The sequence below is a fragment of the Patella vulgata genome, chromosome 4, assembly GCF_932274485.2.
Source record: "Patella vulgata chromosome 4, xgPatVulg1.2, whole genome shotgun sequence".
Lineage (NCBI taxonomy): Eukaryota > Metazoa > Mollusca > Gastropoda > Patellidae > Patella > Patella vulgata.
This window is the reverse complement of record NC_065882.2, coordinates 54,366,734-54,385,174: the sequence shown is the minus strand read 5'-3', so window position 1 is coordinate 54,385,174 and position 18,441 is coordinate 54,366,734. Positions and strand designations below refer to the sequence as shown.

At 34.7% G+C, this 18,441-nt stretch overlaps 2 protein-coding genes across 5 annotated transcripts in view; both read right to left on the bottom strand.

Annotated features, from left to right (window-relative positions):
- Positions 1-1,094: 1,094 nt before the first annotated feature.
- LOC126818728 (GPN-loop GTPase 2) lies at positions 1,095-4,649 on the bottom strand. The gene is made up of 4 exons (XM_050546272.2): positions 4,611-4,649; positions 3,180-3,808; positions 1,821-1,919; positions 1,095-1,324 (listed from the first exon to the last, which is right to left on the bottom strand). Exons 2-4 carry the CDS (start codon positions 3,786-3,788, stop codon positions 1,247-1,249), a joined length of 786 nt encoding a protein of 261 aa, XP_050402229.2. The 5' UTR covers positions 3,789-3,808; positions 4,611-4,649; the 3' UTR covers positions 1,095-1,246.
- A 1,761-nt stretch (positions 4,650-6,410) lies between these two features.
- Positions 6,411-18,441, bottom strand: part of LOC126818720 (opioid-binding protein/cell adhesion molecule homolog) — a 63,689-nt gene continuing 51,658 nt past the window's right edge. For 2 of the 4 annotated variants that reach the window (XM_050546258.2, XM_050546257.2), the window contains 6 exons: positions 16,543-16,747; positions 14,828-15,004; positions 12,151-12,279; positions 11,480-11,767; positions 9,817-10,095; positions 6,411-9,012 (listed from right to left, as the gene is read on the bottom strand). In XM_050546258.2, the coding sequence (XP_050402215.1) occupies positions 8,888-9,012; positions 9,817-10,095; positions 11,480-11,767; positions 12,151-12,279; positions 14,828-15,004; positions 16,543-16,747 (1,203 nt within the window). In that variant the 3' untranslated portion in view covers positions 6,411-8,887. The remainder of the gene's footprint in view (positions 9,013-9,816; positions 10,096-11,479; positions 11,768-12,150; positions 12,280-14,827; positions 15,005-16,542; positions 16,748-18,441) is intronic. The other 2 variants (XM_050546259.2, XM_050546260.2) reach the window with 2 other exon arrangements.

Sequence of the window (18,441 nt, the reverse complement as noted above, 5' to 3'; positions counted from 1 at the left end):
CGTATGAGAAATACACACACATTGATGACGTCACACAAAAACTTTACGCACCCGCGATACGGACCAAGAATTTACGCTTGCCAAAAGTCTCTATTGTTCTACTGACTGTTGCAATATGCAGCTTCAGTCGTTCCTTGTATAACACAAATATAATTGACATCTACTTGTGCATCACCTTTTTTGATAAAACTGCTATTCAGTCTAATGGGAATTAGATTAGTGTTTATTTGGGAGATTCGAGAGTTCGATTCAGGGATTATCAACCTTTATTTCAATCAGAATATGAACAGAATTTTAAGAAATATATGTTCACCTCCCATAATGTGCTAGGACTCCCACCAAACACTAATTTACGGGTTGAAACGCAACAGGTTACTACTGCTGGATGAATTTTCCCGGCCGATGCAGGAATCGAACACCCGACCTCCAGGCTAGCGAGCCAGCGTCTTACCCACTTAGCCACTGTGATCCCTTGTTCAACTTAAGAAAATCCTGTATTGACTAAACTTGATACCCGTTTCACGTCCACTATCAATTAGAAAAAACACCCATAAATATTACCCGTTTAAAGACAACTGGTGAGTCATTTTGCAACAAAACTGCATACATTTGCAACTTGAAAAAAATTCAACCTAACTTGCAAATATGGTGAAGGGGAAACAACTTGGAAATGAAATGAAATGGGGTTTAACGTCCTACTGTTCTGTACCAAACGGGTTAATAAAGACGGGCATGCACCATGCAGTGTGCTTTGAGAGTTAATTTGCCCGGATAGTAGCGCTACGGCCTACGCTTATTTCAAATTCCAACTGGAAAGGGGTGTTTAACATGCACGCCAATGTGTTCACTTTTCTTCGTGCCGCCCGGGAAACTAGCCGTTGTTCCTGGTCGGGCCCTTGTACCACTAACAAGTGGAAACCACACAGGACAATCTGAGCCAATACCGGGAGCGAACCCCAGACCTCATTGTTAGCGAACCAGTGCCTTACTGAACAACCGCGGCTCCTGAAACAACTCGTGAAAACGGAAGGAAACAGTGGCCCAATTATTATTGAAATCGTTGATGAATCTAATCTTTGGGGATAACAGCAAAACCAAATCCAAATGTTTTATTCGTGTACTTTATATAATCTTTATGGTTTTACCCAACATTTCCTGCTCCTCAAACGCAGTTACATTGATGTACAATAGTCCATAGGGCTGTTATTAGTTAGTAATCGCCTAATCGGACACTGAACAACCTTCACTATTTTTCTATGCTATCAAAATAATATCCATTAGCCTTATCTACAGCCGATGATACAGTTTGTATACTTTCTTTATCCTGAAATATACCATTAAAACAGCAAGGACATGAGAATGAACTGAACAAGAACAGTGTTGCTGCGAAATGAAAATGGAATGAAATGGTGTGTAACGTGTTGCTGCCAAACATGTTGCTGCCAAACATCAGTTGATAACTACCAAGCTAGCATTAGGTTATATTATATTAAAAACAAAACAAATCTGCTAGTTGCTACGGTACTTTTTCAAACTGTTAAAACTTGGGGGTTAAGCGCTTAATAAATGGGTATTCTTTCTCAAAGGAATACCCATGTTTTGAAATATTTATAATGAGGTATATGTGGGTGTCGTGCATTGAATGCTTTCTCTTTGAACAGCTGGGTGACCTGGTACCACTTTTCACATGAGAGGTTCACATACCCATCATTTTTTTTTTCAAGGTAATTTTGTATCTAAATATTACCAAACTGTTACAGGAATATTCAATTATGTTTTTGCTTTGCTAAATGTAAACCTTTGAATCATCAATAACTTACCTGAATATTTAAAGGTACAAATGAAACCAAACTGTAGCCTTCTATAACACCGATTAAACTTTCATTTAACTTCTTATATTTCTTAAAAACTGGATCCGCCTATAAAGTAAACCAATATTTGATTAAATCTTTACTGGACAATAAAATGTTAACAAATTGCGTTTAATCATGTGTACTATGGCGCATGTCTGATGCGCCACTCACTAAAGTTTGCATCGGCTTAGTCTCGGTCACCCAGAACCTACTAGTCTTCAACGTACGGGGGGTCTGGGAGCGATGTCAATATTTGACGTAAAGTCCATTGGCCATTCGTAACCCATATTTCTGAAGCAATGGCCCGAGAAATCCCTCTCTGGCCATTGCTGGATTAGCTTCTGATACTTGCGCTTTTGAGGGAGTGTGTCTATTCTTCCCCTTCAATCAAATCTATCCAAAAGCACAGCAACATGATAGCCCTTCGTTTAATCAGAAGTCTTCCCTAAAACTTTGGACAGCGATTTAAGGTATTAAAAACGGTGAAAGTGTTGTTCGTCTCAAAACAATATTGTTTACATTATATCCACAGAGTAAAAATCGTGTTGACAGTTGATAGCCTTGTTTGTCACACAATTAGTGTTTCTGCAATATTCTGCTATGCACTGGTTAATTGGGCATAATAAAATCGTGAGTCATGACGTAACGTTATGTTAATCCATTTGGTCCGATTTGGAGCTCTGTTTGGTATAATTTAGAACAAGAATTTGCTTTGTTTACAACAGTGAGTAGTGGGATTAGCTCTAATCAAACGAAACACTGCGTGGAGTAGGCCTATGTTCGTTAACGGGAGTTTGGTTTTTAATGTGGTTGATTATCCAGTATCTTTGGCTAAGTCAAGTAAGAGTTGCACCCCTTCCCGCAATAAATCCCACAATTCTTGTATTAATATAAACAACCATGAATCCTGACGACGAATTATGATTAATTTAAAAAAAAAAACAACCCAAAACGTAGATATGGCCCATGAAAAGAGAAATTTTGACAATACAACCTAAATATTTTGTGTAAAGTGGTTTAGACACGTGAATTCACGATACCGTACCATAAATTAAAAAAAACACGAAATATTAATTTAATTTGCAAAGTGAAAATTTTAGTGGAAGCCCTGGTCTGGTCATTTTTGTATACGTTGCTATCAGAGAACTCTTGCCAGTTTGATTTCGAAAAAGAATAGGCCAAAACGCCACTGTCCGGGCAAAATTTGCATCCTGGAATACTATATGATGTTTGCCCGTCTTCATTAACCCGAACAGTGTGGAGAAGTAGGATGTTTCATCACATTTCGTTTCAATCGAAAATATGACAAAAGTGCTGTTTACAAACCTGTAAATGATCCAATAAAAATTCTAAATCTAGAACGTCGGTATAAAATTCTTCATTAAATGCTGTCGTTTTACATTTTTTAAACAGATCAAACTTTGATAACACGTTAATATGTGGCAACTCCATCTGTAACATCGTATTAAGGGAGATAACCAACGCTGAAATATATTTCCCTACTTCACTACAACAAAACGAGTCAATTAAATTTACACACGTCAAACGGTAATCTGCTTTCACTAAATGATTTACTATGGTTTTCACCGATGAGTTATGAGTAAAAAGTTCCACTTGTCCTGGAAAGTCAAAGAGAATATATCTGTCCTTTATTTTTTCTAGTTCCTTTAAGAGCCAGTCGGAATTCTTTTCTAAAAATTCCATACAATAAATAAGTGCACCGTTTGGGCCCAGTTTTAATTTCTCCATCACATCAGATAGTTTTATCAAATCGGCAATATCTATGGCGGGTTTGTAAGGTAAAATGTCATTAGCTGGATCGAGGTTTACAACAGCAACTTTTCTTCCATTCTTTGCAAAGTGCGCCGTCATAGCACAACAGTAGGTCGTCTTTCCCGTGGCTGGAGGGCCGATCACAATTTGTCCAAACGGCATTTTCAAAATTATCTTTAAAACTACAAAAGACGCAGATAAGGAACATAATAAAATATTGCATTATTTATTATTAATGAATACAAATCTATTTAGCCACATAGGCGTAGGGGGGTCAATCTCAGTTGGGGTGGTGGATGAGGCTATTAGTATTTGCCCGAAAATTTTATTTGTCACCCGAATTTTCTGAATGAATCAATCATTAATTAAAACCAGTTTTCCACAAAATTTATTGCACGAGGTCTTACAGTATTCAAAACGTAAACCGCGATAGATTTCAGTTTACAATTAGACAATTATATTTTCATGATATATGGTCTCATTCTCTGATGTTTGTTTTCAATGTCGAAGACTTTGGATGATATTGAGCTAGACTTAGCTACTGTCTTTAAATACGGAGTAAAGTCAAAGAGAATGAATTTAATAAATATTGCGCCCAAAAGCTAATTCTGGATGATGTAAACTCAATCGCGTTCACAAGTAAGTGTGGGCAAATGGGTCGACGGGCATAGGTGACAACAATATACTTCTACATAAGGGTGAATAAAACAAAATTAAACTAAAGCAGCACAGCATGAATATTTTTAAAAAGGGGCAAATATTCAATACTAATTGGAGTTATTTCCCTTTAATCAAAATCATAAATAAAAATATATTTCCAAGAACACAACTCTTAAATTTGTTAGCATTTCAATTACCCAAACCTTTAAAATCTAACAATTATCGAACGAAAAAGTCAATTAAACTAACATGAAATAAATTTTCAAGCTATGGTTATTTCTTTCTAGAAAAAGAGGGGAAACAAACAACGACATAATACATTACCTTGCGCCTTATTTTCTTTCCTTGGATCTTTGATGTAAGGGAAATAACTCCATGATATTTGAGAATTGGATTATTTGCCGCGGTTATCATGCCATTTAATAGAAATAAAAACTTATATTATTGGCCGATATAAAATTTTCTGAATTCTAAAATATATTTAGGCCAAAAAATAAAGCTGTTTTCCTTTTTCATACTTTTGTCCTATCCTGTCACTATTACTAAAATTAGTTATTCAAGACCAATCACGTCACATAATTATTTTCCATTGGTATACAACTACTCTTGGGAGCCATAGTGGCTATTCAGGACACGTTGGTGTGCGCGGAAAAGAACCCTAGACAGTTGGAATTCGAAACAAGAATAGGCCATGGCGCCGCTGTCCCAGCAAACAAGGATTAAGGTTAGGATTTACTGTCAGGTTTTCAGGGGGCTGAACATTTCCTGTTACTTGGTGGCACATTATGGATCATTGTTGACACGGTGCAATAATCGTCAGTGTAATAATTATGATTACATGCAGGCAGGATATCACAACCCCTATCTTCCCAAGACTAGGGTTAAAGTTAGCACGTTAGCCCTTATAATCACTTCTATTTAGCTCTTGGCTTTTAACCCAGATGAGTTTTATTCCAGTACCCATTTAATGAACTCTGTTAATGATTTCTAATTTTTACCATGGTTATTTGCATTGTAGGCTTGCATTGGCTAGCACACATGCTGGCTAGCTAGTCAGCAGGTAAAACAAAAACATTTGTTCATGAAACCAAATGTTCAACTTAAGACACTCCGCATTCTTTGAACCCCTTTCATTCTGATCACCTCCTTGCTCATGCTATAAAGCATATTCCTGAAGCAATGGCCCGATAAATCCCCCCCCCCCCCTGGCCATTGCTGGATTGGCTTCTGATACTTAAGCTTTTGAGGGAGTGTGTCGATTCTTCCCGTTCAATCAAATCTATCCCAAGTACAGCAATATGGCAGCCCTTCGTTTAATCTGGGATTTTCCCTAAAACTTTGGATAGTGATTTAAGGTATTAAAAACGGTGAAAGTATTGTTCGCCTCCAAACAGTATTGTTTACATTGTATTCGTATTGATAGCCTCGTTTGTCACGCAATTAGTTTTTCTGCAATATTCTGCTATGCACTGGTTAAATGGGCATAATATAATCGTGAGTCATGACGTAAAGTTATGTAAGCATATTCGGTCCAATTTGGAGCTGTGTTTAAAGCGTAATGATATTGTTACGCAGTTAGCTATTGGTTGTTAATCGGACTATTGACCAGTCATAATTTGGAACATAAATTTGCTATCATTACATCAGTGTTAAGTGAGATTAGCTTTAATCAAACGAAAAACTGCGAGGAGTATGACTATAAAGAAGCAACAATTTTACAGGTATCACAATAAAACAAAAGAAGCTTAAAAGTATTAAATTAAAAATATCCCCACTATCTTTGAACCTCTGCTCATGATAAAGAGAGTGAGAGAGAGCAATGGGGTTTAGTTTAAACAATATTTTATCAAATAAACTGAATTGAATAGAACAAAAGGCAAAATAAGTTCTCTCCAAATGGGGTTTAACGCCCACTCGACACAAACTAAGTAATTTCGTTATTAACACACGGTTCCATTTTAATTCAATAATTCTTTAGCAATGAGAGGAAATCGGAGGACCAAGAGAAAACCCACGCATAAGCGGGGAATCGAAACCACTCCACTTGACTCAATGACAGACTATATCGGCCACCCCCTGTTCATGATAAAGATGCAACACAAACATCACAACAAAACAACAAAATAGGATAGAGAAAACCGTTTTATTTGCAACATTATGTTCTTTGGTAGAAGTCACACATATTTTAATATGACGAGGTTTGCTTTAATCGTATATACAGAAACATAACATAATAGTTAAACATATAAGTAAAATTTTAAATTCTAAGTAAAACTTCAACATTTATCAGTGAAAAATTTACAAAAAACACACAGAATAAAAGTGAAATACTTGACTAGAACATATTTGACATACTAGTATTATGTTCTACAACGCCCAGAAGATCATAAATATTGCGTTGGAATCGCCAAAATTTAATGCTTTTCGTTGATATAAAGAATAAACAGAGAAAAAATAATTTCATCACTAATGTTACATTTACTAACCGAAAAAATACCAGGTTGTGTGAATTTGTTAAATATATATACATTTAAAGCTGCACACACTTTGTATTTTTTATGATGTTGCGTATTATATGCCTTATTATAGATAGTGTTAATGATACGAAAACAATAATATTTACAAACAGGATTTCACTATAAGACTTTGACTGACATGATTTGAGATTCGAGAACTTTGATTTAACAAAAATGATCCGTTTATTCATTAAACATTTGGATTATGGATGTTTCTTTGCACTCGATGTTCTTATTTAATATATTTGTGTTGCTGGTTGTAATTCTGGTTTTGTCTATTTTTGTTGTGCAGTTTTCTTAGTTTACTTTATACCAAAGTTCACCAATTTTGTAGTACGCGCGGAATCCATAACCATGATACTTCCGTGATCCATGACAAAACTCTTCTTTATATTCATTAATACATAGATTGTTGTATATATACATATATATTATGCATACACAAAGTTACAGAAAAATTGTATAAATGTATTGATCTACAGGCCAACTTTCTCGCAGATACACACCATTAGTTGTTACAGCTACCAAACATACGTTGCAACTACGCTGATTTTTTTTATCTTTTTTTTTACAATTTTCTGTTTTTGGTGTATTCACAATTCTCAAATGATATTGGTCCAATCTTCTTAATTTTGCAAATACATTTTATACTTACATTTAATGTGTAACATACAAAGTAGAACTAATGTTGTATGATAAACAACAGTGCTTAATATGGTGTTACTTATTAAATGGTCAAAGCAATCCTTCAATATAAATATATTTCAATCCCAGTTATCTAATTCTAATAGACACGCCTATTCAAATAGATCTTATTTCGTTTCAAATTTTCGTTTCATAGTCCGTGTTTAAAAATTTTCCGGACTATAAAAATGAAACGAAAAAAAGATTGAATTTGAATTCGATTATTACAGTAAACTACACGTACGTCACATTTGTTAATAATTATAGATACATATTATAAGTACAGTTATATTTACAGTTTATAAAAATTTAAGAAATAACTAGTATTATCACCATGCTTTGAAATGGGAAAAACAAAAACACAACAAACTGTATTTATTTCGAATGTAACTTACGATTATTTAAAATAATGACAAGCTTTCTCCCTAAAACAAAAACTTTTGGACGAGGAACGTGGCCCCAAGCGCTATTCATTCTATTGTTGTTCCTTTTCAGCCAATTTAAGTATACTCGGAATAAAACGAGCGATCAAAATGCTTGTTCCTTGGTTAATTGCGCATCGATTGACCCGTTGCGAGGACGTCATGCCCGGTTCCTGGTCCATATAGCTCTATTGTACTTGTTATAGTTATACTTAATTACAAATTTACAGCGACTAGTTATGATATTTTGGTTAATTAGGCCTAATAATAAGGATTTTGTTTTAACAGTATTAACGTTATTTCTCTGTTGTCATTCTTTTAAATATAAACACCCATTCGTTTAAACGAAAACACGTCGATAGCTTAACTTCCAAGGCGTCTGTTTCGTCATGTACACCTTATCCCGGTGAGGTTTTCACTTGTTTAGTCTTTATTATGAATAATCGCACTGCGCAAACTGATTAAAGAAGGTTATGATCATCTTGAAGCTATGATATCAGATGAGGTGGAAGTGCAACACGGCCACATGAAATGAAACATTGTGAGAAGCTACCATAGCGCAAAATACAATTGTTGTTTGACACTCCATCTCATTGTTTTATGACATGGCGAATGTTGCCGTGTCCTTTTATCGATATTTATGCAAACTAAACGCGATCTGAAAACATGGGCTTAATTCACGTACACACTTAACCACTCATAACAGGATTATTGCATTTCTGTTGATGCTTACTTCTGCGCATGTCCATATTTAAATGATATGACGTCAGGAGTGGACGTTGTAATCAATATCCGGTAAAAGTAACGTATTCACGTTCACTCCCAATCAGTAATCTTAAATAAAGTCCGTACTTGATTAGTTTTATTCCACAATACTTAATTCAATAGTTGCAAATTCTATGTTTTCCACATCCAAATTATCTTATGTATTTATTTCACTTCTTTGTGAGCAACAGTGATCGACACGGAACACATATTGTTACTGAAACATATCTCGAAGTACTTTATGGAAAAAAATGAAAGTTATTGCTATGACGTAAGTGGAGGGTGCGGTCAGTGAACAGTTGTCAATCATACTGGACTCTAGAGTTTTCGCCGCCGAACCTGAAAATAGACGATAATTTGTATGAACTATAACCATGAAATTGATGTCTTTTATCTACATAACATCCAACTGTGCCGAACAAAATCCCAATGTACTTAGGCAGATCTACAACTTCAAACTTAATTTTTCTTTTATCACACAGCTCATCGGGATAGGGGCTGTTTTACTATCTCTTGGACGACTGATAGGCCTACAACTCTCTGTTACTCTTCTTTTTTTATTTTTTCTCATGTGAAAAGACGTGGCAAAATTGATCCTTTGAGCTCGTCTTTTGGACTATTGGTTGGGGACAACTTGACTCGACTTTTTATTGCACAAGACCGCCTTTAAATATACAGATTATATTTCTATTCAAATCTAAAACAACTATTATGTGAAAGACATCTATACGCATGCAAGTGTGCAGACCTTCTGTATCATATAAGGGTGTGTGCACAACACAAAGAACAGATATTATCAAAGTCAATGGATAATTCTAGTGCTATAATTGTCATTTGAAAATGGTCGAACATTGAGGGATGTAGCTGATATTGTAGCTGATATGTTTACTGGAGGGATGTACTGACCCAGTCAGTGGCGTATTTTGATCATAGGGTCTGTCCCCAAACTTTTGTTTTACCAGACACGCCCAATAATCTATTTTATACGATAGTTAACTCATAAATTGAACACGGTGTTTACCGAATATGACAATATACGAATAAGAATTAGGTTTTGGGAATGATCACTTTGATCTATGTTCTATGTTACTAAAATATTAATATCCATTCTCTTTGATAACAGAAGAGAGACTAGGAACGTACACACAGGCATCAAGTTGCCTAGGCACAGCTTGTGGTTACTTGTTTTGGTAGACGCAGAAAAACCTTTACCGGCATGTACAGGACGACTCGGAAACGGGGTAATCCTGGGTCGCTGTGTGACGAAATCTGTATTTTCATATTTATCATAGTTGTAGGGTATTATGGGCGGGTTTAATGGCCCCTGAGTAGCGTGCGGGTGTAGAGTAACTATTCTAGTGTTAACTGTTGTTACAGGAGCGGGTGTCGTGGTCGTAGTAGTTGACCTGTGTGCCGTGTAGTCTGAAAAGATAAAAGATAATTAGGAAACAAATAGCTAGTATATGTATCATTCTCATAATATCAACGCCTACAACTCTGGTTGCTGTCATGGCTTTTGATACTCCATTTAATTTTCTTTACTCCTGGAATAATTATCTATGCAGGCTTTACAAAATATAAATTTGCTGTCCTTGAAAAACAATTTAAAATACCGTTAACTTTTCTCTTATTTATTCATAAAAATAAATGTCGTGTCATTTAAATAAAATATTTTAGGTGAAGACTTGTGAAGGAGTTGCAATGGCGTTTCTCGTGCAATATACAAGTCCCACATTTTTTATCTGGCAAATGTATGGGAATTAATGCATTATTCAAAATTCTGAAAGGCTTCTAAGATCATGGTCTGGCCATGGTGTTTAATGAATGTACACTATGTTCTAAATTTCCAGTACTCTCTTTATTGACCAAGTTCAACATCTACAGGAACCAAATTACCCTTTAAATTGGCATGATTCCTGTTAAAGCATTCGATCTTCATATCAACATGTATATCCGTATGAGTTAAGTAGAAATCTGAGCTTATACAAATCTATATAAGGCGAAGGCGTCTGCTCCGATATCGTTGTAGTCTTGAACTAACATTATGGATGGTCGTTAGAATATTACAGCAATCGTAATTGTCATATGTTTATGGTTTATTAATAAACGAGTCTGACCGTGACGTATATATATTGATCGTTATAAGATTATCTATACAATATTAACCAAATAAGGTTTCCATTTACAACTTATAATTAACTGACATTGGTTTTACTACATTAAGAGCAGATTGAGCAACACAATTACTGGGAATAATGAAAGACATCAATACATTTAGAGGGAATCCTGAACATTATACTTTTGTTTTTGCTTCATTATATATTTAATGATACCAACCCACAGTATATAAGTTATAAGTCACCTCTCACACAGTATATTGCTCTTTCAAAATGACACAAACACGTTTGATATCTTAGCAGTACGCTATAAACAATTTTCAATTTGTATGTGAGTGCTCTTTGGTTTTTGATAATTGAAGATGTAGTATGTAAAACTAAATCTGCCTATGGCAGGTCTTTATTTTGGCTTCAAATCTTATATAAACGTTTATTTAGACATTTATACATGACAAACCTATAATCAACTCCCCAGACCACCGGATGGCTGAGATTTAAATGGATTTGAACACGCGTGTTATTTAAAAATATAACGATAAAATGGATCGAGACTTAGTATCGTTGCTACGATAATAAGAAATCTTGTCAAAACTTCAAACACTGATAACTACAGATCTGTATATTATTATTCTGGTCTCTGACAAAGAATACTTTTTTTCGGTTTGAGAAAATTGATATTCATTACTTACCGTATAGAACCATTTCTTCCTTATCGGTACCTAACGGATTGGATGCCATACAACTATACCGACCAAAATCTGAATACTCCAAAGCTCGTATTCTTAAACTTAGGGTGATGGTGTGTTCTCCTTCATCGTATATCTCTATCCGATATTTCCGACTGTTTGAAAGTTCCGTGCCCTCCCATAACCAAACACTGACAGCCTGTGGAAAGGCTGTTATAACACATTCTAGAATAGTCTCCTTGCCCACTATCTGACCAATTCGTCTGTTTGGTAATCTGACTTCCGGCTGAACTGTAAAAACGAATAACTTATGCTAAGAATATTTTTAAAAACCTACCCCATTTCTATTGTTATTTCAGAAGAGACGAACAGCTAAAGTAAATTTTAAAGAGCGAATAGACAAACGTTAATCTAAGTGTTAAGTATCTCTTTTGCAGATATTAAAATAAATCTAGTTTATCTATATAATTACTATGGTCGGCCAAAGAAATTTCGACCCGCACCGATGTCCCGCACGGAATCTACCGATCCTGCGCAGAACTTGGAGCATGTACAATATACTGTACATTGGATTTTAACATTGACATTCATTTATGTTGTAGTTCCTGTTTTCCTTGCAATCATTTATCAGAAAGGTTCTGGAATGAATGTCAGATTTTAGAGAACAGACTTACATTCCACTCCAACCTTTATCTGTTTGTTTACTGCTGGTGGGACGCCATTAAAGGCCACACATTCATAAGTGTCGCCACAATATCTACTAACATTATGTATTATCAATACTTCACCACTGACACCTATTCCTGGAAAAGTTTAAAGGTCATGGATAAGATTTAAAACTGTATGGGATCTATTTTGTCAGATGTTTTGTTTTCTTACTCAGGATTTGATACAACACGCCAATTGTACTACATGATATTGAAAATATTGAATGTATACATATTTGAAAAACAGAATGATATAACATCTAATACAAAAAATTCTGGAAGCAAAACTTTTCTGAGTAAAAATACATGTATTTATCAAAACAAAATGCAAAATGATGTACAAAGATCAATCAAAAATGTCATAATCATGGAATAAATATCAAAAAACTTTTATTTTATTTTATTAAAATAAAACAGTTGGTATGAAAATGACTACCCCATAATCAAACAGTAATTTTGTATGATTGTGGGTTATGGTAGGTATAATGAGGCATTTTGTTAGTTATTGGAATAATGAAAAATGATGTGCTAGAACAAAGAAGTAAGTGAAATGTTGTTAGTTATTGGTTGTTAGAGACAAGTTCGTGGATAAAACATTGGTTAAGACAAAAGACGGATCGAAATCAGTTTAAAAATTTTTAAATAATAAGTTTCTTAATAAAATCAAAACAAGGCTTTTCGAGCCGTCTTCAAACACTTTGTTAAAACAGGTCAAGTGCCAGCAATTCCTTATCTTAAAATCCCAGTGATTAAATAACTCAGGAAATTAATCAGTTTTCTTTTTAATCAAACCAGAGAGTACCGTCAACCTCTTATTAAGGTTCTACACCAATGTGTGTCTTCATTATAGAAGTAATATTTTTATTGAGTGGAGAACAAGTCCCTAGATGCTGTATTAAAGGGGCTAAACCTCTAATTTAATATTTTCCACAACAGTCGAAATTAAAAACACTAATTAGATTTCAATTTTGGTCCATTTCAATCAATAATGATGTTATTATCGTACCCAGAAGATATGGGATCCTAATATCCAATATTTCAGACACAATGAACATTTTATAATCAGTACACGAGCCGTGTATTCGGACGCCATTTCTAATAATAAAAATAGAAAAACGTATCCTACACCAGACAAAGTAATGAGTAATGGCTGATTCACAAGCGACAAAATAATAATAAAATAACGTATAAAATGGACTAAGCAGGCGTAGACAAATGTGGTTCAATTTGGACTGTTCACGTATTTCACCGAACATAATTGATTAAAATTAACAATATTGTTTTAAAAAATTGAATATAAATCACTTTATGTACATTCATATTACATTAATATGTGGTTTAAACCCATTTTCGTCTATTTTAAGGTTACAAACAATTATAGGCCCTTCAAAGCAATCCTTTCCTAGCTGTATTACTTCCAAGACGTGTGGCAATCAAGCTTATACTTATTGTTAGAAACTGGATTTAAATAACGGCAGCAGGTTTAGATATCTTATTTCGACGTGGTGAATTGCGCCTTCCCTTGTGTACTTCCTATGTTGACTTTATTATGCGCTCATATTCATGTGACTGCATTCTCTACAGTATAAAAATGTTGTTTCTCTAAATGAACACAAACACTTTAGTAGAACCTGCATAAGAGGTTGTGGTGTCTGGGTCGATTATTATTAAAACCGACGTATTTTTTTTAATAAGTTAATCAAATCAAAGGTTATAAAAATAAGAAAGGTAAATACAAGCACTGAATTTTCTTTCAAAAAGACGAAGACTAACATGCAAGTCATTGTTCAATGACTATTGGTTAGTAAATTGTATTAGTAGCACTAAAATATAACTTAGCATGCGTAACATTAGTTCTCTTCTAATTATCTCTCAAAAATACCTGATTAAGATATACTAAAAATACTTCATCCAAAGAACAAAAACATAATCGAAAATGATGGTTGATATTCATTTGAATGAATAATATGTAATATTTGTCATCATGATGATACTGAATGAAAGTGTTTTGGTTTAATTTTTAACAATGCCAAAAAGCGACAAAAAAACATGCCCACACCATGCTGAAAATCCTTTTTTTTGATCGCGGATTAAGGATTATAACGTAATTTGATTTTGGGCCTACAATTATAAAAATCAAAATCTAAGCTGTTTTTTTTTTATTTTCGTTAGTAATTTTCTTGAAAAAAATCAACTTACCTAATACTCATTCTTTTAATATCTATAGATTCGTATAGTGTAATTGTGATATTTAGTTGTGATTCGAAGCATGCAGTAGGCTACATTTGCGCAAAAACTAGGCCTACATATTTTACAGACCTATTCCAACTTATCATAACGTTATCACAGCCTTGGTAATTTGTATTGGCTTACCTGTTGTCAAATTATCTGAATAGTGGCATTTGAAAGCCAATTAAATCATTTGTTTTATGGTTTGATATTCATTCTTGTAGCATATAGACCTAATGCCGTTTTAATTGCTTAACCAAATCCTAATTTTTGTGCTTTTGTCTCTGTTAATGAACATGATAGGCCTATTTTGATGTCGTGACATGGTGTCTCTAAATTGACTAGCAGCGAGGCAGAACTCTGGTTCTCTTTGTTAATGTAGCATGCAGAAATGCACCAACACAAAATATCTTACTATTAGTGCCAGGGCAGAACTCACTCTCTTTCTCGAACCCTTTCTCACTAGATCTATGGCGATACCACGTGACTGTTGGCATGGGGATGCCAGTGACATTACAAACCAGTGTGACGGTTTCGCCCTCTTTAGCCGTCTGATCTTCTGATGATAAATGGTGAATGATAACGGCTGGTACTAAAACACAATATAAGAAGGTATAACACTGTTAGATAACAATACACAAAAACATACTGACTACTGACAAAAAAATACAGACAGACAGAAAAACCAATCAGTCTCTGTTGCGTATTCGATCTGTTACGGATTGTGTGTTAAAACACTTCTCAAAATAAATGCCAGTTTCCCATACTTGACTTAGCCAAACCCAAGTTAGCTCTATCCTATATTAAGTTCCAAATTAGAACCCATATACCCACCCCAACCCTACATATTACAACAATGTTGAATCTACAATAATTTAGAAGATCAACGAAAGCCCACATCGACTGGATGAGACATGAATTCATTTATTGTCTTAAACGATGTTTTGCTTTCAAATTCGGATAAATAAAAACACTAGCACCCATATATGAAATAAAATTGTATTCTTCAAGAAAAAAAACCTAAGTAACTGTAGCTCTGGTCAGTAGCCGAATGTAAAAAGTAAAAATTACAGGGGTAGGTCAACGAGGTTAGGTCCCGCCGCCCCCTACCATTATCATAGTCTACGCACAGAATAATTATAATAGATATTCTACCGATTAATAAAGTGGATATTACAAGAAAGGAGTCTGGTATTAATATCCAGCGCCGACCTTTATGATTAAGCTGAAAAATGAATAGGTGACAGGCTTGGCCAGCAGCATATAGCACAGACGTCAAACTAACAAAATCTCGATTTAACATTGCTTAGTTAAACAAGAGAAAAACAATGTCGTTGAACCGTTGACCAGAAGACTTCGATTCTAATTTCAACACGGCACTCAATCGACAGATACAAAATAACATTTCTAGTCCAGAGACATCTTCATTTGACATAAGAAGCCAGTTTTAAGCGGAACTCCTCACTTTCAAGCGTCAAGTCTTTTATTTGAGCCACTTAAACCCATAGAACGTTCGCGGAAACTAAATTGGCACAATGAGAAAATACAATTACGTCTTGTTGGTTGAAGACAGAATGAAAATCGTTTCATTTCCAGCTACCAAAGACTGCTAAATTGGTGGCAATCCATATTTAGTTAATTACAAAATTGTAGGTCGCAGCCATGATCTACGTAAGGCCATAAAATAATCTCATAGTCTTTGTGCTAGAGAATGCTTTTGGAGTTGATCATTGCCTTGAAATTGATAGATTAAATTTTATATCTTTGATTACAGTCAGTATATACATGTAGGTCCTAATTAGATTTTTTGTATAAACTTATCCATTGGCAGCTGTAATCGTTTGGAAAAGGCGATCTGTTCATTCATGTATATGAATAGATTTGTTATACATTAAATGATACGTATTGAATAGAACGTTTATCTGTAAAGGCTTTGGCAAACTGTGGTCACAGGCTAGATTGTATATGGATACCCTAAATACGTGCGGAGTCTATCAAAATCAGGTAAAATGAACGAGAAAACACAAATCGCGATAGTTATATTAGTTTTTAGAATTTCATTTAGTTGTTCAAGGAGAATAGTCAACTCTTCCTATATTTAAGTTTTATAAGACAGCGATTCGAACTCACCTTGCACTTTTAAGTTTACCGTCTTTATTTTTACAGGACTTGTATTAATTTGACAATTATAAATTCCTTGATCAGAATATTTCACATGTCTTATATGTAGATTCCAATCTTTTGTAAAAGGTCGCTCGACGCTGATTCTTTCATCATCAATAATACGACGATCTTCAAATGTTAGCAAAGTCGACCACTGATCAGTCCATATAACCTGAAAGAAAATCATATCGCGTTAAATAATGTCGTGCTGTCAATTGGGATACATCTTGTATGTGATTTGGTTTGTACATTATTCGGCACGCATTCTAAAAACAGAAAGAAAAGACTACCAAAATGTAATTCTACAGCGGAAATAAAATGTAGTTCTTTTAGTCCCGGAAAGCCGCGATGGCGGAGTTAGTAAGTCGCTGGTTCAAAAACCAGGAGATCCGGGGTTCCATCCCGATGTTGGCCGAGAAATCTAATGATTTTCCAGCATGATTTTCCCTTGTCAGTGGTGCAGGGTGTAGGGGCACGACAGAGATAAGCGTAGGCGTTCATGTTGAACGAAAAGCTGGGATCCTGTGCACACTTCATTCACCCGTACAGTGTAGAAAAGTAGGACATTAAACCCCATGCCAATCCGTATTCCGCACACTAAATAAAATTACCCCAAGTCATCAAGTTAGGTGTATTTCATAAGGCCAATTTCAAGTTTGGTCAAAGGTCACGAGATGTAAACAGGGCTAGCGCTAAATCCAACCCTAACCCTAATCCTGGACCTAACCGTAAAGCTTACCCTAACCCTAACCTACAATCTCGCCAACAATCACGCGCCCTAACCTTATTACATCACAGCGACCTGAAATGTTTGTCATCTTGAGTTGTTTCTTGAGATAATTCTTACAGTGGTGCTAGATATGCTATATATCATGCTGTAACTGTTATCTATTTATTGATTATTATGTAATTTATATAGTGCATATTTCGTTATGAATTGCTGGAATGCGCTTAACAATAATAGTGTAAAATCATATAAATGAAATAACGTCATGTAAATAAAATATGCAAGGGCTTGTGAAATTGCAAAATAAATTGTTATTTATATAAATATAGCACATCTATATAGGGTTTATAAAAATTAACCAAAATTTCTTGATATATCTTAAAGATACATTATGGGAGATTCGATAACGAGTTGGCAGTTCTCATTATAATGGTTAAAAACTAGATAATAAAAAGGCAATTTGCTGAAAATTTCATTCAAATTGGTCCACTATGAACCGAGAACTAAGCGGTTGAAATTTCCGGCTAGCCTCGATCATCATTACTAAAGTCAGTACGATAAACAGCATAGTCTCGAGTATCCATTTAATCATTAAATCGTGAAGGAAAGTTATGCAGTAAATCGGCTCATAATCCACTAAAGATCGCAGACTAGCGATGCCATCTAGAGTTGATTATGGTCTGGATAAGTTAATCAATGTCTAATATAATAGTTTAGATAACATTTCAGGCCTAAAGAAAGACCTGCAAATAGGCAGATTTAGCTCTTGTATAATGCATGTTTAAGTTTTTGTCATTTATGCAATAAGCGGCCAGAAAGACCAACTAGCATGCAAGTTAAGACTGTCAAGACGAAATGTAACCAGTTTAAAGTATTTGTTGCTTCGCCTGTAATATATTTACGTACTAAACCTATATGACGAAGATAATAATAATAGGATTTACACACATTATTTATTTGATTTCCTATGCCTCTCCGATATTTCGAACATAAATAAACCATCATGTTAAATCATTTTTATAACACTCTTAAGAAGTGGCACTGTGATTCGTGTACGACACCCAACATGGCCTGAACCAAAAAGTTGCGATAGTTTGAACCTAAACATCAGAAGCTCAAGTTATAAGTAACTCCAGTGG

Coding starts and splice junctions, on each gene's coding strand:
- LOC126818728 (XM_050546272.2), bottom strand. CDS start 3,788: ATGCCGTTTGGACAAATTGTGATCGGCCCTCCAGCCACGGGAAAGACG. Junction 1,920..3,179: donor TTTTATTGGATCATTTACAG/GTTTGTAAACAG, acceptor TTTACTTTATAG/GCGGATCCAGTTTTTAAGAA. Junction 1,325..1,820: donor TTGTACCTTTAAATATTCAG/GTAAGTTATTGA, acceptor GGTATATTTCAG/GATAAAGAAAGTATACAAAC.